Raw genomic sequence first — 26,159 nt, 5'->3', positions numbered from 1 at the left:
ATAAGGAAGAGAAGAAAGAATAAAGTTGTGGTTGCATTACCTGCTACTAAGTTAATGGAATTGGGGATTATGTAGGTATACAGATGGACAATATTTGGTCATCATGTGGCCTAGTGCTCCTGGAATGGGTGGCTGGGTTCCCCTGAAGACATTCACCCATTGTCAAGGGGCTATCAAGGCTGTAGCTTGGTGTCCCTGACAGACCAAGGTCCTGGCAACTAGAAGGAGACCCAGTGATTGACACATTCACATCTAGAATGTCTACTATGGGGCCTGAGTGCTGTGGATGCTTCCAAGTATGCTCCATCCTCTGGTCCCCTCACCACAAGAAGCTCATCTCAGGCCATGGCTTTGTCCAGAACCAGCTTGTTATTTGTAAGTACCGAACCAAGGTGGCTGAGCTCAAAGGTCACACAGTTCAGGTCCTCAGTCCAACCATGAGCCCAGATGGGGGCCCTGCATCTACGGCGCTGCTTTGACATGGACCCTGAACAAGGGAGGAAGTGGGAGATCAGTGCAGCCAAAGCAGCCTCATCCACCAAGTCATCTGTTGACGACCAATTCATCACCTCAGTTTTTTGGTTTTTTAAAGAATTTTTCTAATAAAAAAAAATTTTTGTCATGTCTCCCTCTCAAAAAAAACAAATTGATAAAATAAATTCACATAACCATACATATATAGGTATATATATATTTCTTTTAACTGTTCATGTGAGAAGCTGTGCTAAAGGCAGAATTTGTCAAACCAAGAAAGGGAAATGGAATTAATTTATTCCAGGCAAGATGAATTATATTTTTAAAAAATCACAACATTGAGGAAAATAAGATTCCATTACCAAGTCAGGCTCTAACCCCAAGTCTGCCACACATGCATCTCAGTGATCCTTCAGTATCAGATGCTTAAAAATTTCCACATACACTGATGTCCCACCACTTCTTACTTAAACCCTCTGTCAACTGTCTTTCCACACTGCCTTTTAAGGGAACTAATACTATCAGTTTCATCTGATTTAGATATTTATTTCATATTTGCCAGAAGATTCTGGCCAATGTTTTTGAAAGCACATTTAACTATACCATATGCCTCCTTAAATCTATCAAACAAGCTGTAGGATCAGGCTCTGGTTCATTCTGCTCTGTTTTTCTTTCTTCACAATGTGTTTATGTATATTTACCCAATTTGCTCTGTTCTTCTTGCCAAATTACAGGTTTGAGATCTCAACTATTGCAGAGCAGCTGTGCTATTGTTGATGTCTTCCTAAACAAGGGTCAGAGAATAAGCCCATTTTGCAAGAACGGGTGACACCTGCACATTACACAAGGAGGCCACTGTCCTCAAAAGGGTAGGATCTGCAGAGCTTCACAGAGTCCTTCCTGCTCAAACTTAAGACATTTTGGATCAAATGAACCACTGGCAGAAATTAACTCCCAAACAATCTACAGATTTTTCTAGGTAAGACAATTTGTTTAACCATATGACATTTTTAAATTAAATTGTGTCCAATGAAAAAAAAATAGGAAAGAACAATATCAGAAAGAACAATCTCACCTTTACATTCTTTCTGTTTAAAAACTAAAAATATGTTCATTTTAGTCTAAAATTCTATACCAGATAAAGAAATTTAATACATAGAGATGTCTCTCAAAGAAAGGACTCCAAAGACCCATTCCAACAATGCTAAGCAATGATAAACCTGGATAAGATTTGCCCAGATAGCTTTAACTTTTGTTTACTCCACGACATCAATTTCCAAATGCAAACCTATGTCCTAGCTACTCTGCTACATTCTTAGTTCCCATCTCCGAGTAAAACATCTTCATGTTAAGCCTCTTTCAAACTGGAGTTTTAAAGGAATAATCCTCAAAGAAAATGTAATTCAGGAAGTAACATAAAGATGAGAAAGGAACTGATAGAGCACACTAATGAGACGAGACACATGTCCATGGCTCCAGCTCTGAGACTGTGCATCTGGCTTTGAGGCTGTCTGTCTAGGGTTACTTCACCAGCATGCTGTTAATTATTTAAGTGAGAGGACAGGGGGAACCATCACCACATCTGTCACCCTCACACAGGAAAAACTTTCATTCATTGTTGGGCAAGATGTGTTTATTTGAAACATAGACTAACTAGCTACTTAATGGTTTTGAATCCTTAGCCAAAAGCTAATTAGACAAACATATTAAGCACAGTCACCTTACAAGGCTAAACTGTTTCAGTTGTGTTGATTTTAATCCAATCTCATAAGAGAGCTCATCGCCTACAAAAGTATCTGAAGGAAATTCAAGGCAAAGGAAAGGTGCAAATTACTTGCAACATACTTAGTAGAACAAATAATGATGTCGCCAAATGTCCAATACATTAATAAATAAAATCTTCACATATTTTGCCTCAGTGGTGTCATGTACTTGATAGACAAAAAAGAAGCAAAAGTAATTATTTTAGACAGATCGCTTTCCAAAACATTCTCAGCTTGCTTGTAGGTGAAATATTAATGTCAAAAAGCAAACAAATGATTTTTTCTCATGCTTGATATTTATTATGTCTTATATGATTTTTAGAAATCACATCTTCTGAGTATTTAGCCAATCTACAAATCACTAAAGAATACCAGCAGTATCTATGGCAGTCTCTTAAAAAGGAGACTGTGCCCCAAGGCAAATTCTAGAGAAAACAAATTCAGTGTTGGATAGAACAGGTATATTGCATTTTATAACTACTTTGGAGAAGAAAGTAAGCTGTCTTCCTTAATTAGTCATTACTATGAAAAGGTCAAGATAATTTCCTGCTCTCTTAAATGGTATGATCCCCCAAACAGAATTCTGATCATCTTTCTCCTACCTGATATACCCAGTAATCAAATGCACTCTTTTAGCTCTTTATATAAATAGTAAATCAAAATGTTTGAGAAAAATGTATTCATTCTTTCATGCAACAAACATTTAGTGAATCTACTATCTGTCAGGCATTGTGTCAGTGCTAGAGATATAGAAAGAAACAAAATAAATCAAATTCATCCCAGCAGGAGGGAGACACAATAACAAACTAAATGCTTTGGAGAAAAAGTGAACCATGAAAGGAGAATAGAGACTGTTCAACTCAAGGGAGGGGGAAGATTGTATGATTAAATAGGGTGACTGGCAAGGGCTTACTGAGAAGGTGATATGTTGAACAAAACTTGAAGCTGAGAGACTGAGACAAGAAGGAAGGAGCCTTTAAAGCCACTGGAATAAGCTCAGGTGGTTAAAGAACAACAAAGAGGCCAGTGTGACCATAACAGAAGGGGCAAAAAGAGGATGAAGTTGGAGATGCAGTGAGGGCCAGATCTTGTAGAACCTTATAGAACATTGCAGTGATTAGATTTGTACTCTGAATGTAATGAGGAACACATTATCAAGGATTTTAAGTGGAGGGCTGACATAAACTGATCTGTTTTAACAGGATCACTTTTCCCAAGGACAGAAGAAGAAAGATGGGTTGAGAGGCTAATAACCTAAGCAAGAAATGACAGTAGCTTGGTCTAGGGTGGTATCAGTGGAGGTGGTGGGGAAGGACTGGATTCTGAACATGTTTTGAAATCAGAGCTGAGATTTGCTTATGGGCTGCATAAAAGAGATCAATAATGAGTCAAAGGTTTTTTACCTGAACAACAAAAAGGTTGGAGCTGCCAGTGACTAAGAGAGAGAAGACAGCTCTGAAAGCAGACTGGGGAGAACAATCAGGAGAATCAATATGGACTTATAGATTCAATAAAATAAGACCAAACTTTTAAGTCAACAGATTTATCTTTGCTAATACAAGACTATTACTCAGAAAGGCATTGAGTCCCACTGTGCCCTTGTGGTACAGATGGCTCCATGCAAAATGGATGGGCCTTAAATTCCAAGGCCAGTCTAATTTGGCCATAAGCATGTTACCAATACCAGATTATTATATGACTCAGAAAATGAATACTTTTTTATAGAAAGAAAATAGATTCTGATAGTCTTGCTTTTATAAGTTATATTATGCAGCTCTTTTCAATCAATTTCAAATAGAAAGCTGATACTGCTCCAATTTACTTGGATGACCAGAAGTGATGTCCAACAGATATCTTGAATATTTAAGCATCCACAAAAGTTAAGTGCTCAAGTGAACTTCAAACTACTAAAATGATTTTCTTAGGTTCCACAAAGGAAAATATAATCTTCACTTTCTGAACACTAATCCAGACTTTGGATTGGGGCCTTATGTGTTTTAGTTTCCTCTGATCCAGAGGAAGGTTTGAGATCAGTATATAGTGATTCTTGAAAACTGTATCCTATCCATTATCCTAAGCATATTGCATTTACTACTGTTGGACAAGAGAACATGTGAACTATTTGCAATCATTTCCTGCATAATAGAGAGGGCAGGGGGAAAAAAATCACACATGGAAATATTAAGTTGATGGTGAAGTTATCTGTATATAGGTGATTAAAATAAAAGCCCTTCTTCCAAACTAAATATCCCTTATTTTATCCAGCTATGATGGTTTATTGCCACACCAAAGAACATGAAAATATACTCCTTAACAGGACTGGGACACAAATTAATGCACAAATATTTCCTAGTCTAAGTTGTGCCTTATTGAGCCATGTTCCTTTTGCTCTTCAATCTTAATATTTAAACACTACAGTCATTAGTCAAAATCCCACTTTGAAACTCTTGTGTGTATGTGTATGTGTGTGTGTGTAAATTCAATACTCTAAAGTTCAAAATAATGGCTATGGCTTTATTATTTAAAGGCTCTAACAATATTTCTCAAGTCTATCCAGATAAATATTTATAGAGCCTTTTAATCAATATTTAAGAAACAAGATAAAACAGACTTAACCCTTTTCAACCTACTAAGAATACGTATAGTTAAAGTACTAACCAGAGTGATTTGTCTAGGATTTACTATTTCATGTTTAATCTGTATATCAAGAAAAGATAAAATAAAACAACCAATGTATATTTTGTCACCATTTCCTTATAATTTGTAGCTAAAAAGTTTTTAAATGTTTTTCATAAAGTACTTACTGTCCAACTTCATTCAGGGTAGGTGCAGGACAAAGCATAGAATTACTTTCCACACTCACTGGCATTACACCTATAAAATAAAATGTCATTTAATCAATAAAGGGTTTTATGTATCTCACACAGTTTCATTAAAAATATGAAGAGACACAGCAATCAGAGTTCAAGTGTGGGACATTAGATACATTAGCATGAAAAAAACAAAAAGATACTCATCTAAAGAAAGAGGAGAATGAAAAACAGGAATAGATTATATGCCTCACTGATATATAATACTGGTAAATCATAAATTATGATTTTTTGATATAGATTAAGTTCACATACAGCTTGTAGATACTATAAAATTATCACCTTTTCTCCCTCAATTTTGCCAATATATTAGATTTTCAAGGAAAAATTATATATATTTTAAAAGCAGAATTTAAAAATGATAGAGAAGACAAATGTCCAAAGGATAATACATTTCTTTCAAGAGTTTAATAAAATAATTGGGTTTACAATATATAAACACATTTTATAGAATGCTTAAATTGCCTTGCAATTTTAATAGCATATGAGAAAAATGATCTAGACTCTAAATACTCAGAAAAGTTACATAATTAGATGGATAATATTAGAATACAAATGATGAAAATACAATCTGACTCAATTTATTTGAAATTTACTTTAATAAATTCAATCCTATGTAGCTATGTGTAAATTATGTTTATATTATAATCAACTCAAATATGTAATCAAAAGGAGTAAGGTAAAGCTAATGCTTAGATACAGATGACTACTGAATAAAAATGGTAAAATTATTTTGTCCTCTTCAGTTGTAGAAACTACTAGGAAGAAAGTTTTTTACTAATATTATTGTCTTTCCTTACCAAAATGATGATCTTAATAAGAAAGAGAGGAATTACTGATGGCATTTACCATGCTGAGATCCTCACCACTTTAATTCAACAAAGTACGGAGCAGTGACTGTGTATGTAGCCAAAGCTGTGCTAATTGGAGGGTTTAGAACCATCAGATAAACAACAAAATTGTAGATGAACCTCTTAAAAAATAATTCCACCAGAGCTCACAGAGTTGCAGCATCTGCCTTACAGTATAAAATTTTAGAAGACAATATAATCATCAATGAGGAGAAAATGTCTTAATAGAGACCCAAAATGCTCAGCATACTAAGATCTATTTAAAGAGCAGAAGTTTTTCTCAAAGTGAAGATAAAAATGTTACACTCATCTTCTCCTTTTTTGAAAGCCAAGTGAGGGAAAATAAAACCTAATTCCCTAAATATGATAATTATCAACAAACACTGTGCCAGGTGGGCATTGGAGATATATCTATAAGGCAAAAAGCCCGTCTTCAGGAAACTGGCTGACAAATTATTGGGAAATTAGATAAAGATAACAAGTGGCAATAAAATAAGGCAATAAGTAGTAGAGTAGTCCAAGACAGTTAGATTTTCAGGCAAGAGTGACAAGAAACAAATCTGGAGAAAGAGGCAATTAAATCAGGCGGTGGATAGAGTCCGTACGGAGTACAGTCAGGAAAACCGGGTTCAGCTCTCAGCTCTGCCCATTATTACTTGTGTCACCACAGACAAGTTATTTGACTCTTTCAGCCACAAGGGCATCATTTGTATAATGAGGCTACTTAGGATGGGGTCCAGCATTTATTAACTTATGAACAAATGTTGCCATTATTAAATAACTATTAAGTAATTATTATTATTACTTGTATTATCATTGGACTTCCTTTCTTTACTCTCTGATAAAAAAATATAGCATAGTTGGTTTCAGTTGGGGAAAAGAGGAAAACACTTGATGCTGATATACTATGAAGATATTAAAGCAATATTGAAATTATGGAGACCTACTCTTTGTGTATGTTTCATTAACAGTGTAAGTACAGAGAACATGGCCATTCCGACTGCCCAAGTTGAATCCTCTTCCATTCAAAACTATTTGAAATTCCTCTAGAAGTAAAAGGAAAAATAAAAAATTTAATCATTACTTTACAAAAAACAACAACAAAAAGCGTAACTTGAAACAAAAGTATCAAGGTACAAAGAATGAATTTTTTAGTACTATTCAGCCAAGTAATAACAACAAAGACATGGTCCTACTTGCTTTCTTAGACCCTACAGGTATGTACAGTGAAGATACCCTTCGCTGCCACGTAGAGATGCATTATTTTATTTTTTGAACAAAGTGTTTTCCAATAGTGACCAAGATTTTAGAATTGAAGCATGACAGTCATCCCAGACAAATACCATACAAACTTGCCCAAATTCTATCCTGAAGAAAATATCCACAGGAAAGAAAACTCTTTGTTTTCCTCTTGTCTAGGAACTGAGGTATGAGAATGTAAAGAAGTTAATGCCTCATATTATCTGGTTCTTACAACAGTCGTGCATTATATTTTCTTTAATCTATGACACTGTACATAGTTCTTCTTTAACAGCTTCTTCACATCCTTAATTCCAGTTTTATTTTCTGTTGCATACAAACTTATAACTCATCAAGGGTCATGCATTTTGGACTAATAAAAATCTATGGCCAATAGGTAAAAGAGGTTGATTGAACTCATATTCTGTGTAAGAGGAGCAGTCACTAAATGTTAGAAAGTGAAATAATATGCTAGAAGAAAATTTTAGCTGCCAATCAATGTTTTGATTGGCAACTAAATGTTTGCTGCTTAGTTGCAAGGTGGTATGTCAACTATTTTAATAGTGATCAACTTTCAGTCCTCTCGGAGACCTCCTATCTGAAATAATCTAACACATATAGAGTAATTAACTGTGGAAGAAAATACTGCCATGCCACTCTCCATTCAGTGTATGATGAAAGGAATGTTCTTATAAGTTAAAATAAAGTGCAAGTGAAACTTAAAATGTGACTCAGAAAAAGAACATGAGCTTTAGGAATGAGACAGACAAGAGTCTAACAGGATATTTACTAATAGCAAGTACTGAACATGTCTCTGTCTCAGTTTCCCCATCCGTGAACCCGGGATTCTAAAACTGTCGAATAGTGTTGTTATGAGGATTAGGTAAAATTCTAAATGCATAGAACGCCATCCTGCTCTGGAATGTTCAAATGCACTATTCCTCTTGAATGTCTCAGTAATCATTAATGGAGGAGTCTAAAAGATGTAGAACTTCATCCCATGTCCAGCAGTTGGGAGGTTCTGCAGTAAATTGCACAGCACATTTCCTTCCCCACCAGACCCAATGTTTTTCCTTTTGAAAGAAAAGTCAGGTTAAAATGAACTCCAGGTAAGACCTAAAGTAGAAATAGTATAGGCCAGAGAGAATCGCACTCTCTTTGGGGTGGATGGCTTGAAAGTGCTAAAATCCTAGTCTGTTCTTAGAACAGCTGATGAAGCCACCTGCTTCTTTCTTGCCCTCCACCCATAAATCACTTCTTTATGGGCCCTGAGCTGGCATGTACTGTACTTTGGCCAGGTCATCAAGGCACGGAACTCAAAGTCGACAGATACCTGACTGTATAATCAGATAAAAGAGAAAATTTTCTAGTTTACTTGTCATAGGAAAGGTCTCAAACATGAACTAAATATACAGAAGATTTTAAAAGCCTGTCGCACAATATGTTCATTATTTAAAATAACACTCCAATCTTAAAAATTTGAATTTAAAATAGAAATATTTCAAGGAATTATTTAAAAATTCTTACAGAAAAAGATGCCAAAAAATTAATTTTGCTATTCTCTTTCCAACATGAGTTTCAAATTGTATATTTTAACTAGGAAAAAAGTACAACTTCTTACAAGGTATTTTTAAATTCTAACCACTTACCCCCCACACAGACGCTTGAGGGCCGTAATTCCAGGATTTCAGTGCACGACTGAGCTAGTATCTAAAAAGGAAAAAAAGAAGACCAAGGTATAGCACTAAATCATAACATGTAAAGTGAATTATAAGGTTACTAATAATCTGTGGTCCTCCCTTTAACTTCAATAGATGGCAGAGAAAATTTTATTAACCATCTCGTATATAGCTACCAAGCTCAGGAAATTTCTGTGTCGTCTTTCAGCATATATTCTAAGATTGTATTCTGTAGGAGCCCTTATTTGATTAGAATAAATACAGATAAGCACAGATAAAGTGGGTTGTTGCCTCAAAGTCTGGGAACTTAGACATGAAAAGATAACTAAAATTTCTTGATAGCCATAAAATCAATGCTGAATTTCCCATCAGGCAAAAACAAGATAGCAAAATCAGACCTCCTATTTAATTATGCTAATTTAATGTTTTCTATTAAAAGGTTCAACATAATATCAATAAATAAACACTTCTTTATTTGACTCTGGCATTTCTATTCAATTTCTCTGCCTCAATTCCCATGGACGCTAATCCTCCTTACATGCATCAAACATTACACTTGCAGAACACAGGCCCCTTGTATGAGCCAAATATTATTCTCAAAAAGACAGACTCTCTACTCCAGCATTCCCAGAGCACAGGAACAGAAAGGCTCTTAGCTTGTTCTGAGAAACAGAAACCACCATACAAGGCACAAGGCTACAAGCGAAAAACAACAATGATGAAATAAGCTGCTCCTAATGGACTCAACAATCCTGCCTTTATTTTTAGAACTGCTCTGCACTACATTAGCAAAGGCAGACAAGTTCCAGATGATCTTTGAACGACATTTTTTTCTTGACAGACATTAAAGACAGATGATGTACAGTAGTTTCTAGCATCTCCTGCTCATAACTAAAACAGGAAGGAAGGACTGTAGCAGGATATAGAAATGCTTTCTGTGCTTTCTTTAATAACAATGGAAATATAAATTGTCAGACTCTAAAATACAGCTGGGTCAAATCACGGAATTTTTTTATTGCTGAATATGCCTCTCTGAAAGAGGAAACATTTGCACTTTTTAAGGTCATTTCCCAGTGAATCCACTTTTCACTTAGTGCTTGAGGCTTTAGTAATTAGGAAATAAATAGAAGAAAATATTATATCTGAGAAATTCCAAGTGAGGTCTATTTAAACTCATAAATAACCAAAGAGATTCCAGAGTCACCCAAAGACTGTCAGGGCCCAAACACCTTGTGGTCTGCTATTTTATCTTCGATAATCAACACTCCTTTGACGAGTGAGTACTTTTGTTCATTTAAGAATTGAGGACCATTGTCAAAGGTTAATGTGTCCTCTTGGAAGGGAAGTATCTCAAATCACTAACATCTTTAAATATTTTGACATAATTCAGATAACAAGACTCTGAAAGGAACAGAATACAAAAGATTTGCCAAAGGAATATGAAGCTAAAAAGGTTTTGCCAAAGGAATATGAAGCTAATAATACCCTAACTAGCAAAATTGGGGTATTATTGCTTTAGTTTTGACCAATTTGAAATAAAAATGAGAACTGAGCCTCGAAAATGGACGGTCAAAAGAAAACATAAAGTCCCCCAAATCTATTTTATCTGGTGACAATTCTTGAAAGAATTTATTTTAAAATAAATCCTGTTAAGGAAACGGACTGATCTTACAGCTTACAATCTTTTTACTAGTTATTTTAGGCACACCTCTATCAGCATTACAGAAAAATGTTTTGAACACCAAGAAAATTATGAGAGAGGCTTAAAGATTGCATCTATTGGAAATAGAAATCATTTTTCAAAAATTCCTTAGAATAAGGTAAATCAAGAAATTATAAAGAGATTTTCCAAAAGCTGTGTCAAAGACTATGCAACCCAGAATGACCTGTGTGAATTTCTGAAATTATGTTGGTTTTCTTTCTCCTAAAAATATTGGCCATAATTAAATCAGATCTCAAACTGTTAAGACAAATGTTTGTGTTGACTTCCTCTTTTGATTTGAGGTATTCCATCATAACATTTCTAAAATGGTAGTTCTAATAGCAAGATCAAATGATCAATTCTAATGGAGCTCTCCTTAAGACTGGAGAATAAACACCTTCAAGGTCCATTGATGGTCTACTGTTCTGAAGTCAGACCCTGTTTATCCCCTGTAAAGTATTTTGATTTTCAAGAATAAGTTCAGGATAATTTAGAAATTTATGTTCTATTCAAGTCTGAGATTAATTAAATTAAATTACATTAAGCAGAGATTAAGAATAACTAAAGGTTGGTTACATCTTGCAGTAACTTGTATAATATACATTTATATATAAGAATACCCTTACATTAGTTTAATATTCATACTTAATTATTTTAACAAAATGAGCTCTATAGAAATGATATTATTGAATGAAAAAGTGATCCAGGTAACACATTCATTGAAAGACAAGCAGTTTAGACCATGAGTCATTAAACTGGCATCACCATCTGACAAAATCTAGATGAATCCCCCTCAGAACACTACTACCTTTCTCTAAAGTTTATTTTGATTTTTTTATTTCTTAGGATCTTATTGAGTGTTGAATCACCTCCTCTATTAGAAGACAAACTCTGAGCATAGAAATGGGATCATATTATACTGTGCTAACCTTCCAAGACTAGCACATCGCTTTGTACACACAGTACAACAACAAAAAAAATGCTTAGAGAATACAGGTTGAATGCACGAATTAATGAGAATATTAAAAATGTCTATCTAGAAAGCAAATCAACAATCATAAAAAGGCCAAGATAAAGCAAAATAAAGTTAATTTATGTGAAAAAGCATCTAGCCTTTCAAAAAATTGTAAAGGTTGGAAATCCAAAGACCCGTAATTTGAAACTAAGTTCACCAAAACCATCTTCACATGATAAATAGAGAGCAAGAAAATGTGGTGGGGAAAGAAATGAGAGAAGAAAGTGTATGCATTTTAGAAAATAAAATTTGCTCTAAATTTGGTTTTTCTATCTAGAGTTTACCATGTTGCTATTTTAAGAAAAGAACAACTAGAAGTTGCTGTGATTTAATATTCATATGCAAATCATTTACATTAAATGTTTAAACAAGCACTTCCATAAATACAAAGCACTTCATAATCTAGTCTCGCCAAGTAATTGCACAAGTTCAAATGCTCAACACCTCAAACTGGACCTATTACATTAAAATTGTCATCACTAAATGACAACTGACAGATGGGACAACTATTTTTAAACACTAGTTAATTTTTACCAACTTAAATACTGTTATTGATTGATTGAACATTGGATCAGGTGTCCCATCTATGATAATTGATGCATTATTTTTCATACTCTGCACTTTCATCACCTGTACAACAGAGGACCTTGTAAGGATGTTTCTTCAAATATGTGTTGCCATCTGCCTTCATTAAGTCTCAACAGAAACAGAAAATAGTTTCCAATAAAGTTCGGCCTTAGTTGACATCAAGAGAGCTAATAGCACCATAGAACGAATTTAAAGGCAAACCAAATGCTATTAATAAAACCAGGGTTCTCTAAGTCATCAACACACTAGATGCAAAATTGCATCATCTGAGACTTTGGAGTCCATTTATATATTATATATATATATATATATAAATTGGCAAAGAACTTGATGATCACCATGAAAAAAGTATACTACTGAAGCATCTGTTCACTTAAAAAATAATATTAGTATTAAGGAATATTTATAAATAAAAAAATATGTACATTATTACCTAATCCCTACTTTTAAATCCTCAAATGTTAATACGGATGAAAAAAGTCAAACTTTGTAAATTCAGTACAACTGGCAGCAGTCAAAAATTCAAAAGAATTTCTAACAATAATAATAATTACCATTTGTTGGGTGCTTATTATGTTCTAGGAACTGTGCTAAGCACTTTATATAAATTTCTTCAATTAATCCTTCCAAGTCTTAAGAATGCATACTATTTTTATCCCCATTTTATAGATGAGAAAATTGGAACTTAAGAGAGATTTTTAAAAATTGTCCTAGAACAATTAGCTTTTAAATAGCAGAGCCAGATCTCCCCAGGTTTGATTGAGTCCAAAGCCCATTCCTCTAACCAGTGCCCTCTGCCACCTTCTAGACTTGTGATAAATGGTCTACCCATTACAAAACCTAATATCCAACAAACTAGTGAAATTCACCTGCTTGTTTTGCCTGGACACCTTTTATACTATCAAAAACAATCTAAAATCGGACTTATTTCTTATCTTCAAAATTATGTCACTAAGTTTTCGCCTTTATTTATGGGGGTTTTACAGGTTTGTTTTAAAGTTCCCAACACCACTGACTGTGAATAAATTCAAATTCCTATGAGTTAGTAATATATGGGATACCCAAATGGTTAGGGGCCTCTCTCTTTTTATGTATTTATTTTTCTCTATTGTCTTACTTTATTACTGCTTTCTTTCTCAAATTTAGTTTTGTACAGATAAAACACTTGTACTTTTTACTTCTCAGCATCATCCAGAAGCTAAAAGACAAGCCAGGCTACCAGAACAACAAGCTATACCAGAGGTCCTAATACTGGTATAAGAACACAACAAGCACTTGGAAACTAAAATCAAACGGTGCTTAGAAAAATTAATTTGTTATTTGATCTTAGGACAGATTTTTCCCTAAGTTTTCTTTTAGACATTTCTGATTTTAGCTCTTATATACAAATCTGTATAATCCGTTTGAAATTACTTTTTATATGTGTCATCTCACTGTCGTGGCCTCTCCCGTTGCGGAGCACAGGCTCCGGACGCACAGGCTCAGCGGCCATGGCTCACGGGCCCAGCCGCTCCGCGGCATGTGGGATCCTCCCTGACCGGGGCGCGAACCCGTGTCCCCTGCATCGGCAGGCGGACTCTCAACCACTGCACCACCAGGAAAGCCCAGGACAGATTTTTTTTTTTCCATAAAATAATGATGTCAATGGTATTTAGGTTTTATAGTTCTAAAACTCTAGAATTTGCCTGAGTCCTGGGAACGAAAGGCCCATTCAGAGCCAGAAGGCAGAAGTTTGGTGATTTTGTTTGGTTTGGTTTGGTTTTTCTCTATTTTTTCTTGATGTGGAGCAGCAAATTTTTGATACAGACTAAATAAGTCTTTGTCCCTCCCCTCTCATTGTCTCACCTGGGTTGCTAGACACACAGAGACACTCTTTTTCTAATCACAATCATGATCCACGTTTGCCCTATCTCCCCAAATATTCTACTTCAACATAGCTGTTCTCATGTCATGAACGCATTCATACTAATATATGAATGTCAACATGTGAATGCATGACCCTTCGAACAACCTGGACAGGATTATAGCCTCAGGAGGATATTTTGTTAAGCCATGAAAATCCCTATACATGGAAATGCAGGCAACATAAACATTAGAAAAGCAAGAAACGCAAGCAGCATGAGGGAAAACATTTTCTAAAATGGGATGCCAACATTGGAAAACAAGGTCTGCCTACATGTCTGTCCCTCTGTTACTCTTTTTCTTAGTCTCTTTCCCTCCAGTATTTGTGAACCACAGGGTCTTTAAACGTTTTCAGCCTACAGTTACACCCACAGGGCACAGGTTGGGTAGGAGATAAAAGTGTGAACTTCCAGGAGGGAGAGGTCTAGGCAGAGCAGCTGATGGTATACACAAGACCATCTGCAAGACCTGTGTTCATAAACCAATAAAAATCTATAATAGAAAAGAGGCTGAAATATATAGAATTCTAAATTCTGTTACTTTGTGTAAAATGTCTACATTCCAGCTTGTTGTCCCAAACTGTGAATTAAATGCCGAAAGATGGTTTTATATATTTAATCCCTATAACAGTCACTGTCGTTTCTCATTATCAAAACTTTCTGTCCTATTTAAAATGTATTTGTCTTGAATACATATCATAAGAAAGTGAAAATCCAAGTATTTCCCCTCTTCTGAGTTGTTTGGGATAAAACTGCAGGCGGAACAATAGCATTCATCCTTACAAATTATAGCTATTTATTTTCTGTTGTTTCTAACTCGTATACAATTTCGATACGTTCTCTGTATAATTTAGATCATCAGAATACTCTCAATAGTTTGGTGAACTCCGTAAACGTGAATTTCACTGAATTTCTCTATTTGTCAAGGGAGTGGGGTAGGATAAGATAAGGTTGGTAATGGCCCCCTCTGGGTTAGTTTTGGTTAGTGGAAAGACTAGATGCAGCCTTAGGAGTCAGCTCTGCCTGCTGGCCTCTCTGAGATACAGATGTTTGGCAGGAGATGAAAGTAGATTCCATTGTGCTGTCCCTTTCCAGAAGTTCGACTTGGAGTATCAGAATGGTGTTTCACCTTGGATATTCCAGGCATATTCCAAATTAATTTGGATTGAGTCTGCGTCTAGTGCATGTGGTCAGGCTGCAGGATTTCACTAAAGGCCCAATTTGCATACAGCAACAAGGGGCAGATATGCACTTTGGAGCCAGATCTGGCAAGATTTGTGGCCATGTGAGAACCGCTGCTAAGTCAGAGACACAACTCTTCCAAGAATCCCAGTGGCCACGAAGCAATTTCTTATCCTGCTTGACTATAGGGTTAGGATCAGATCTTTATAAGGACTGAATAATAACCAGGTGAAGTGACAGTGTTAATCACAGAAACATCTATAGCAGAAACAACCAGATAGCATCAGACTTGATTTCTTCTTTCTTAGATATTTTAAGATACATATGAAACAACGATATTTTGAGTATCTTGTAAGATACATATGAAACCATATTGAGATCTTGTAAGTTCCTGAACATGTTTACATAAGGGACATGCTATAATGACAAATATGGAACATGTAGGGAGTAGTAAAAGCCATATCATGGCCCTAAAAAATGCATACAATGAATATAGCTGTGGCCTTTTTCTTCTGGCGTTGAAGATAAAATGGGATTAATTAGTGGAGAATTATAGTTGGGCTATATCCAAGATAAAATTTAGCATGGAATTAGTTAAGATGGGGGGGGGATGAAGTAAAATATTACTTAGGACCTACAGTGTCTTGGAAGTTCATGTTGAATTTGGGAGCAATATCTAGGTCTTATGATTTGAAGATCAAGCATCCAGTTTAAATGAAACAAACAAACAAAAACCCACTTCCTACAACTAGTATAAACCAAGACAGATTTTAAAAATCTATATTTTTTCCAGTTTCTAAATGGTGATGGTAAGGATACTGTATTTGGAAAATAGAGCCCATTCCAGAAGAAACTATGTAAAAACTTTTATAATGAATAATAATACTTCATATTTAAAACCAATCTAATATAAAAGGTATATAACACAATGTTATAAACAGCAGTTTCTCAATTAATATTTATTGAATTAATAGAAGAGTAAATGTAAAACTTTCTAATAAAAAGCCCAAGCATTTTGGCTATAAGACAAATAAATGGGGTATGTAGCAATGAACAGTTAAGTATATTTAAAATTACAGAGCTTAATGAGGGGCTACTTGAGTCAATCAAATCACATCTTTGGTCACACACAATGAAAGGAAAACTTATTTGTATAGTTCAAATTTTGGTAATCAGTGGCACTCATAAGGCATTGAGCCAAATGCAAAAATAAATTTTTTTTAACAAAGAGAAAAAGAAACAATAAAAACAACATGAAAAGAAACAAATTTAAGATATGCATCTTCTTTTAAAAAGAGGGCTGATTCTGGATAGTATATGTGAAAGAGCAAAAGGATATTAAGTCCCTTTGAATGAATGTGACCTTCTTTTTTAAGGTCAATTCTAAATAAAAAAAATTTTCCCCAAAAACAGATTATTTCTTCACACTTAAATTCAATATGCTACCCAAACATCTCCAACATTTTTAACCTTATTCAAAATTCAAAATATTCATTCTGGCAATAATTTTCTAACGCTGACTTTGAGTATATAACATAATGTACAACAGAATGTTACAGATAATTTACAAATATCTTCAGTGTATCCTAATAGAAACTGCTAATTTCCATGACATACAGCATGTCAGAAAATATCAGTAAGAATAATAAGGTCTAAAAACACAAGCTACTTTTTTTCTGACCCACTGAGAAGCTTAAGCACTACAGGAGTTCATCCCAAATATGAAGCATTCCAAGTTTAAATCTCATAAAGAAAAATCACTGCACAGCATTAGTTCCCCAAAAAAGATCTCCCTAAAATGAAGCTTTAGTAATTAGCCACACATGTGCATAAAACAAGCAGCTAAAACAACTGGAAAGATGCTTCTCACAGTCTTTTCTTGTTTGCTTTTTTACCTTTCAACATTCAGATATGATTTTATTTTCTCTCTAGGTGTGAAACATTCCTACCAAATATATTTTTCTCTAAGAGGTAATACGTCAATGAAAAACAATTGCAATTTGTAGTTATGTGTTTTGGTTGTGTTTGCTTTTTTTAAATGCTTGGAGCTTCAAAATGCCAGTTGCTCAATACAGCATGTTCTGCACTGACCCATTTCTAAATATGGATTTTCTCTCCCTTTGCAAGTAAGTGAGTAGTATAAGCACAAGTGACAAATTCTAAACAAACTTTTACTCTAATAAATCTAGGGAAGAATGTAAGTTATAATCATTGCCTTTTACTCCTCTCTGCTCCAAACATAACAGGTGAGTAGTTCTGATTATACTGTTGGTGAAATTATGCCCATATCACAACTTGTGAAAGAAAATAGCGAAATGACATTTAAGTTCTTAAGTTGCATTTTCATAACAAATCATAATAGCAGGTCTTCCTTTCTCACTATACCATAGAAATACGCCCCAAAGTGGATTGTGATATGAAACAAAAGTTTATATGTCTCTGATTTTTTTCCTTTCTTTTGTTCAGTACAAACTCAGAATAATCATTTAATGCTTTCCTAAAGGATAAATAGACTTTCCATAAAAAGTGCACTGAAATTATGGGGTAAAGTAATAATAAATGTACTATTTGTTCAGAATCTAAAGAAATTGAGTCCCAACATGTTTTTCATTTTGATGCATACATTATTTCATATTAGTCCTCTTTACCCACTCCCTTGTTTCATTAAATAAAATATGAAATAGACCTGACAAGCATGATAAGTCTATACTTGCTCTATTTGATTTTTCAGAAATCCAGAGTGGCAAATAAACTATTTCCCTATGCAACAAGAATAGAAAAAAAAAAAAAAAAAAAGCTTTATCAGTTCTATTGACTTTACAAACACATATCCCTAAAAACTGTAAGCTCAGAAAAGTCAAGGGTACCATATCCATCTCTGTAACCCAACATCAGAAAAGTGTCTTGAACACAGTAAGTTCAAAAATATGCTTCCAAATAAACTAGGAATTATTTCAGGAGGGAAAATGAGATATAACTGAGAAATTACGCATTTACGCATCATAATTTACACTGATGGTGGATTTAATCATAAATCTTAACCATTTTATCCCCCTTTTTAATGTCCTTCTACTCAACTGAATTTGCTTTCAAAAACAAGTGAGCCTCTAAAGGTCATCTTCCTTTGTAGCCCAACAGATTAATGTTAAGAAGTAAATATTTGGCACTTAATCTTGGCTATGTAAAAAACTGTAATTATTTTTCCAAAATGGATTTGATTTCCTTATACTACAATCCCAACTAAAGAAAGAAGGAAAGAATAATGTTATTATTAAGTAAAATTATCATGCAAATGCAAATAGACCATTGGACAAAGGATGTCAAGATTATAAAATTTCACTAAATTAAATGACTATTTTAAAGCAAATTTTCTATTTGTACTTTTTAGTTAATTGGAATTTAGAAGGAATGGAGTGCCTTATTAGAATATGTCAAAAATATTTTAAATGTATTTTAATACAGTGGACTGTAATACTATTGATTTTTCTTCCCTACCCAGAACATTTTTTCATCCTTACACATCTATGAAGTGTTCCCTTTCTATTGGGAAAACTGTTCTCTACTCCATGTGGTCCTGGTGAGGCTGTCAATCATTAGCCCTCTCCACCTTGCTCCCAATCTTTCATCACAGGGATGGGCATGTTACTCAGGCTGGTCCAAATATGTTTGTTGACTATGTAATTGTTACAGGAATAAGCACTTGACTCAACTGAGTCAATCAGAGTCCTTAACTGGGACAGAATATACTGATGCCCAGAGACAACAGCTCTCTCTTTCCAATGGGCTTGCTAATTGAGGCCCATGTAAGCTGAAACACTTGGCAATTACTTTCAACAGCCACTCATGGGAACAAGGAGAGAATGAGGCAAATAGAATCATAGGCAAAACTTACAAAGAGAGACCTTAAGAACATGGATTGGTTCCCTGGATCTAACTGTACCTGAGGCAGTTTCCTCCTCTGGACCACCCAGTTAGTTAGATAAGCCCATACCTCTCTTTTTTTTTTTTTTTATTTTCCTTAAGCTAGTATGAACTTGCTTTTTGTCACTTGTAACCAAAAGTCTTAATACAGTGGAATATAAATAAGAGGATAAAGTCAAAATAATATGGAATCAGAAGTCAATTCAAAATAAAGTATTTTCTGGCAGAAAAAAGGAGTTGTTTTTTTAATGCTTAAACATACCATAATTATATTTTAAAAATATAAAAATATTTTCAAGAAGCATGGATTTTATTTATTCATTCATTGATAAACATGAATTAGGCAATAATTACTAACCCAACACTGTATTAGGCAAAAAAAGGAGGAGGTGGGAAATATGGTCCCAACCTTCCTAACCATTAATGGGAAAGATGTTATAAGGAGACACCTTATCTATATTCAGTACTAAAGATCCTTGGATAAATGGAAGCCCAGAAGAATCTGATGCACAGTGAGCCCCATGCTACAGCCAGTCCTTTTTAAAAGGAGTCCTAGAAACTGATTTCCAATTTTGAGTAAGTTGTACCAGTTTGACTTTTTTTTTCCTGTGAATATATCTTTATAGTTAGCTCAGACTTTAGGTTTTTCATTAAACCATAATTTTATAAATAGACATTTCCACAACTAAGCAGTCGACATTCATAGCAGAACCTGCTAAAAGCATTTAAGCTAAAGTCTTATCAGAATGTTTATTAGGTACCCTCTTCTATGAAAATGATTTTCCTGTAGAGAAAATGATTTTGCAATGTCTTCTCATTCCATTAAAACATAGACACCTTTCTTAGATACTTTTTAAAAATACTAATAACAACAATAGGTATTACTGAGAAAAACAACTTGGCTCCAAAGGTCAAATGAAGCTTATATTTCCAGCACTATGAATGAAGTTACTTTTTTAAATGTATATTTTACTTTTTTCAGTAAAAAAGTAAACAATCTATTACAGTTTTATTTAAATTTCCTACACATGTGAGTGCTCATTCCTTTCCTATTTAGGCTCCTTTACTTCCCCATTAGGTACTTAGGAACTTTGCTCCCATCACCTAGGATGCAGTGTTCTTAATTCTTTTGGATCAGGGTTATTTATAAAAATAGCTTCACAACTGATTTATCTCTTATGCTTAATATTTTTGAGGTGTGCTATCAAAAACAAATTATGGAAATAATTGGAAAGAGGAAAACATCTCATGGTCTTGTTTTTAGAAAAAAAGGAGGGGCTTTTCCACATCACTTTGATTTTTATTCTTTCCCTGTTATTCACTAATCGTGGTTTTGTTTTATTTTTAATGTTCTCTTACACAGCACTGCCTTATGAAACACTGCACTAGAAACCACATGGTACCCACAGGTTAGTCTGACCTATCCTAGTTTGAATACAATTTTATTTTCTAATAAAATTCTACAATCACCTTTCCAAGAAACCAAATATAATTGTTTAACAATTCTAAGATCTGTGGAAAACAGAAGTATATCCTTGTGTTGGTGGGCAAGGGAGAGGAGAAAGAACAAGAGGAGGAAGAATGACTCAATTCTGCAGTTTTCTGATTTGAACATTTCCCTGGATCTCCACTTCCCTCAGTGACATCCCCCACCGGGATTTCTTCCCAGGCCCAATTCACCTTCGCTCCCTGCCCTCCTGCCCAATTCCACTTTGTCCTCTAACACTCCGACCCCTCTGTGAAAACAGCATTCACTTTCAATGCTTCTAGATATTCATATTATCAGGGTTGGAAGGCCCAAGTTACACTTGACTGCCTTCTCTGTCCTTTTCATCCTATATCCAGTGAGCTCCCAGGTTCTATTAATTTTTTAAAGCTTCCCACATTTACCTTTTTATTTCCAGTTTTCACAGCCATCACAATTTTAACAACTAGCATTTGCCAGCTAATATTTGTCAGAGGCTTCAGAGCCTGGCTCAGAAAGATCAAACAGTTTCATACCTAGAGGTTCAGCCCCACCCTGTTCCTGACATAATTCTGACCAGGGCAGAGAATTTATTAATTGATTCCCTTGCAGTCCTTGACCTAGTTTTATTGTGAAAGACCTAGAATCCCAGTGCCTGAAATTAGCCCTAAGGAACTATAATCCATTGGGGCTGTGGTTTCCCCTTAACAGAGTAACATTTCTACTTTGAATCACTAATTAGCACCACAAGTTCCCCCACAAGAATTGTGGCTCTTTTTTCTGAATGGAGGATTCTGAAATTCTACATAGCTTTTGCTATGGGAATTCTGAATCTTCTTTTCCAGTTGTTGGCTGGGTCCTAGACCTATGCCCTGAGAATTCGGAACTAGGGCACAGCCAGATACTTGACTTTGCGCAGCTACACCATCTAGAAATCCTTGTTGTTACGACCCACTTGCTAGATTTGATCCTTGCACATATCAATACCACCCCTCTTTAGACCTAAGTCATTGATCATTTAGAATGTTGGCCATCTCTCTCAGTGGACTACCCTACAGAAGGATCAATAATCCCATCCTACATGGTCCTAGCTTCCAGCCATTCCTAGCTTCCTACCACATGTTTTAAAGTCAGCCCCTCTGAGTTAGATCATTCTTAATCATTATCTAATTTAATTCACAAAACGATTCACTGATACAGATATCATTATCCTCATTTGACTGATGAGAATTTTAAAACTCAGAGAGATTACACTATAGGAGGTACACAAGGTCACATGGCTAGGCAGTGGCAGAGTTGGAACCCACACTCAGGTCTTCGTATTTTCCAATCTCATATCGTCTTCACTATGTTAGGTTTCCTTTCACCATGTTTCACAAACACTATTGAAAGAGACATAACACAGCTTTTCATCTTTCAAATCATCCCATACATTACCATAAGCATATTCTACCTAAACTTTCACTGTTATAAATTTCATGCTCTAAATTAATCTTCCATGGTTCCTCGACTACTTATGCAAAAAGAGCCATTTCACCACTCAAACATTTGAGGGTCTCCATAATCTGGATCCAACCTACCTACCAATGTTTATCCCCCATATCATTCCACCATCCAAGCCAAACCCCGCTGTGCCTCAGCCACTCAGCCCAGGCTGTTTCTGAAGTTCTGTGTTCCTTGTTTCTAATTAAATCTACTCCAATTTTCAGAGCACAGTTCAGATCCCACCACAAAAAGCCTCCCATGACTTCATATAACCAAACTCATTCCACCTCTCTGTCAACGTTACTCTAGCCATATTGGTATTTTAACACAAACTGCATGACAGGATTCCTTTTTATCACATAGGGTGACTCACTGAAATTTCCCTTTTCCAAATTCCCACACTTTGTAATTCTCGCAGGGCGCCACCATATTCCAAACCTCGAATCGTCATTTTCCAGCCCCTTTAGAATAAAGAATTTGTCTTATATAAGTTTGTGTCCCCTCTTCCAAGCTTAATACCATGCCCTAACATAGTAAGAGCTCAATAAATGAGGAAATGAAAGAATACATTATACAACGGGAAAAGGAGGGTAAAAAAGAGGAAAAGGTTTTCACCAGTACCTCCTTGAGATAATGAATTCTAAACCCTCATATATGCTAATTAAGAGTAGAGGTTAAACCAATAGTACAAAAAATGTTATGTACGTACCATGTTTGCCGGCATAGAAATCTAAAAATTTTGAAATGATAACATTTCCCTCCAAATTAAAATAGAGCATTAAAATGATTTTCCGAATCAAATAAATTTTAGAAAAGGTATTATTAAGTTGTTAATATGTTCATAACAAAGGCCTTTTACAGTCCCTTGTTTTGAAGTCATAAAAGTTAGAACTACTATAGTGTTTCTTCTTTTTCCAAAAAACTATAATGAAGAAAGGCTCCAAAATTAAACTCTTATCCTTGCTGATTAAAAAGTTGATTCTAAACAAACTATGCCTTAACAAAATGTGATGTCTTTTACAATAAGGGGACCAGACCATCTAGGTCACTGGATTTTAGTGGGCAGGTGAAGGGAGGACAAAGAAAACAAGAAAACCATGTTATCACTTTTTCTCAATTAAAGATTAACTTCAGGGAAATTAATGCACTGACAATTAATAAGGCCAGATGTATTTAAATAACTCCTAGAAGGAAAAATAAATTATCAATCAATTTAGCAAATATTTTGCCTTCAGAGTACCAAACATCTGAAAGATTTAAATTTTCTGATTTCTTCCATTTGCTTAGCTTTGTGTAAATACATTCCACAGTACCATGTTACCCATTAGTTTGGTAAACCATAAAGAACAGAGAGAGATTCTCTTCTCTCAGCTCTTACCCTGAAATACACTATATGTGTTTAAATACCATATATAATTTTTAAAGATATGATGGTACTTTGTAAATATAAAGGGTAATTCAAACTTGAGGCAGAAGTACAGCTTTTGTATATTACCAGAGGTGGTACAATCTCTGCCTTGAAGAGAGATAAAGTGCTTGATTTAGTGCCTTAAATTTCTACAAAGTGGGCAGAAATCCCAAGCTATTATCATGTTGATAGAAATCTCAACCATTAGTGAGATCAACTTTGATTGTAATGCTCCATTTGTCTACCTGCCTACTCTCCCAAGTTACTGCTAGGGTTTCCCCAGAGGCTGGCTTCGCTCAGGATCACTTACAACTCCTTTTGTGACAAAATAGCTGCAGTTTAACTATAATGAGATGATAGCTATACCCATCAGCCCCCTCCAGATGAAATTCAAGAGGCTTTGTTCATAATGTGTGGCTAAAATAACGCAAATTTGTCTAAGTTCATGATAAATCTTTCGACATAACATACTTGAGCTAAAGTCCATCAAGAAATTCAGGCGAGAAACGCTGTAGTTCGAAATTCCATTCTAAAGTTTTCTTATACAAATTTAAAAAGTGAAATTGAACAAATAAATATAATAAAACAATAACAACTTTATCTCCTCCAGTGGTCAACTACTAATTCTTTGAAGGAGATATTTGTAGTCATAACCCACAAAAAGAGAGTTTTCAAAAGCCAATTAGTCACCTGGAGAATTTTGAATTAATCCTTTTATATAGAGAAAAAAAAATTGCAAAGGGGAAAACCCACAGAGGTCTTTTCTCCTTCCCAGTATAAATATAAAAATAATTACAAATTCCCAAGTACAATAAAATTCTATTTAAAATACAATACACTGATTTGTTTTTTACAGGGTCAAATTATCCTCCCTTTTGCATTGTCAATACATTTTCCTATATTGTAAAACAAATCACAGTTGTAGAGTATGTACCTTGAATCCACCTACAAAAGTATTTATTACTTTTTTACATTGAATTTTTTTCCTGAATCTAAACACATATGTAAACTCCTAAAATAATTGAATCTCTGTTCCATTCTGCACTTATATTTGGCCTGTCCACTAATCGTACTGATATGTTTTAGAATCAAATTGTATGTTTTTCCTGAAAAGATCCATTTATTAAGAGGAAAAAAGCCTACATACTACCAAAAGCAACTTCAATAAATCTCACTGTTTCTGAAAAACATGATTTTTAAAAACAAATTTTAAATTCCAGAACCAAATGTTAGAAAAAAACCTGAGATTTTTTTTCCTTCAAGAAATACCCAAAGATTAAAGAAAAAGCTTTGGCTTAGAGAATATATTCTAATTCTAGGTTTTTAATTCTAATAATTCTAATACTTCTATTTTAGGATGTTGTTTACCAAAATATCATAAATATTTAATAGCAACTGCTCCTGGTGCTTCTAGCAAAAGGCAGTAAAACGAAACATAAACCTCAGCTGTGAAAGCCCAGGAGTTTTTGCTTCGCATTTCATCACTCCACTTCCCCATACCCTGTTTAGGATGGCCCGGATTCTAATGATCACCAGAGGCAGCTCAACTGAATTCCAAACAGAAATATTATGAGCTCCAGTGAAACTATTAATCATTAAAATGGAAAGAACAACAATCGCAGTCAAATACTCTGCCACCCGTTGGAGTTGCCTGACTGATAGCTAAGAAATACCATATTTGGAGGAGGAAGCAATCACACATTCCAATCCAAATTTTTATTTTACTCTTCTATAAAGCCTATAAAACTTTCAAGATATCAAGACAGTGAGGAACTCCATGCTCAAAGCGTGCTCTGAGACTGCTTATGAAAATCTTAAACTTGAAATCACAAACCCAGGCTCACAGAGCTCAATTTGCAAGAATTAATACCAAATCTCACTTAACAAACAAAATCCAGATCTTTTACAATTTCCCTGCATTTGCAATACCCAACAGACTTCCTTCTTAACTTCTTTCTTCAAGATAATGACCCACTGAACTGTATATCAAGATTACTTCCTATAGTTTAAAATATATCTAAAATTACGAGCCTTTCCTGACCCCAGAGAAATACTCACAGAATTAATTATTCCTTTAAGAGCTTGAAATCCACCTTTGACAGGGAAAACTTGTTCCTTAGAATCAGCAATTCTTTCGAGCTTTAGAAAAAGGAGGAAATTTTAATTGAGAGGTGGTTGAGACATACAACATTTTATACACTTCATTACATGTCAATTACATTCACCTGAAAAATTACACCAGAGGATTAATTCACTGTCAGGAACTGAAGGTGATGGGACTAGTGTTACTCTAAATGCATCACAAAAAAATAAACTGAGATCAGGCACAGTCCCTTTACACTGGCATCAAGTTTCAATTTCAAAACAGCTCAGAGTTCTACTAGCTGTAAATGTCATGAGACACAGGAGCCTCAGTCACACTCAACCAAATATTTAAATGTAAAATCATTTTGTGAGTGGGAAAAAAATTTAATACATAAACCCTCAAAAATTCATGAAAAAAAATTGGTTCTTTAGGGAAAATTATTAAAGATTTCTCCTACACAGACTTCCCAAATCCCTGAACTCCTGAGTTGAGTTGTCAAACTAAAACATTTGAACAAGACTTGTCATGAT

At 34.7% G+C, this 26,159-nt stretch overlaps 1 protein-coding gene across 3 annotated transcripts in view; it reads right to left on the bottom strand.

Annotated features, from left to right (window-relative positions):
* ANTXR2 (ANTXR cell adhesion molecule 2) overlaps nucleotides 1-26,159 on the bottom strand; it is a 163,347-nt gene that overhangs the window by 117,723 nt on the left and 19,465 nt on the right. For all 3 annotated transcript variants that reach the window (XM_029234732.1, XM_029234733.1, XM_029234734.1), the window contains exons 7-10: nucleotides 25,602-25,682; nucleotides 8,847-8,907; nucleotides 6,906-7,004; nucleotides 5,042-5,111 (exon numbers count right to left, since the gene is read on the bottom strand). In XM_029234732.1, coding sequence (XP_029090565.1) covers nucleotides 5,042-5,111; nucleotides 6,906-7,004; nucleotides 8,847-8,907; nucleotides 25,602-25,682 — 311 coding nt within the window. The remainder of the gene's footprint in view (nucleotides 1-5,041; nucleotides 5,112-6,905; nucleotides 7,005-8,846; nucleotides 8,908-25,601; nucleotides 25,683-26,159) is intronic.

The sequence above is a fragment of the Monodon monoceros genome, unplaced genomic scaffold (assembly GCF_005190385.1).
Source record: "Monodon monoceros isolate NGI ecotype Baffin Bay Population unplaced genomic scaffold, NGI_Narwhal_1 Super_Scaffold_20, whole genome shotgun sequence".
NCBI lineage: Eukaryota > Metazoa > Chordata > Mammalia > Artiodactyla > Monodontidae > Monodon > Monodon monoceros.
This window is presented reverse-complemented; position numbering and strand designations above follow the sequence as displayed.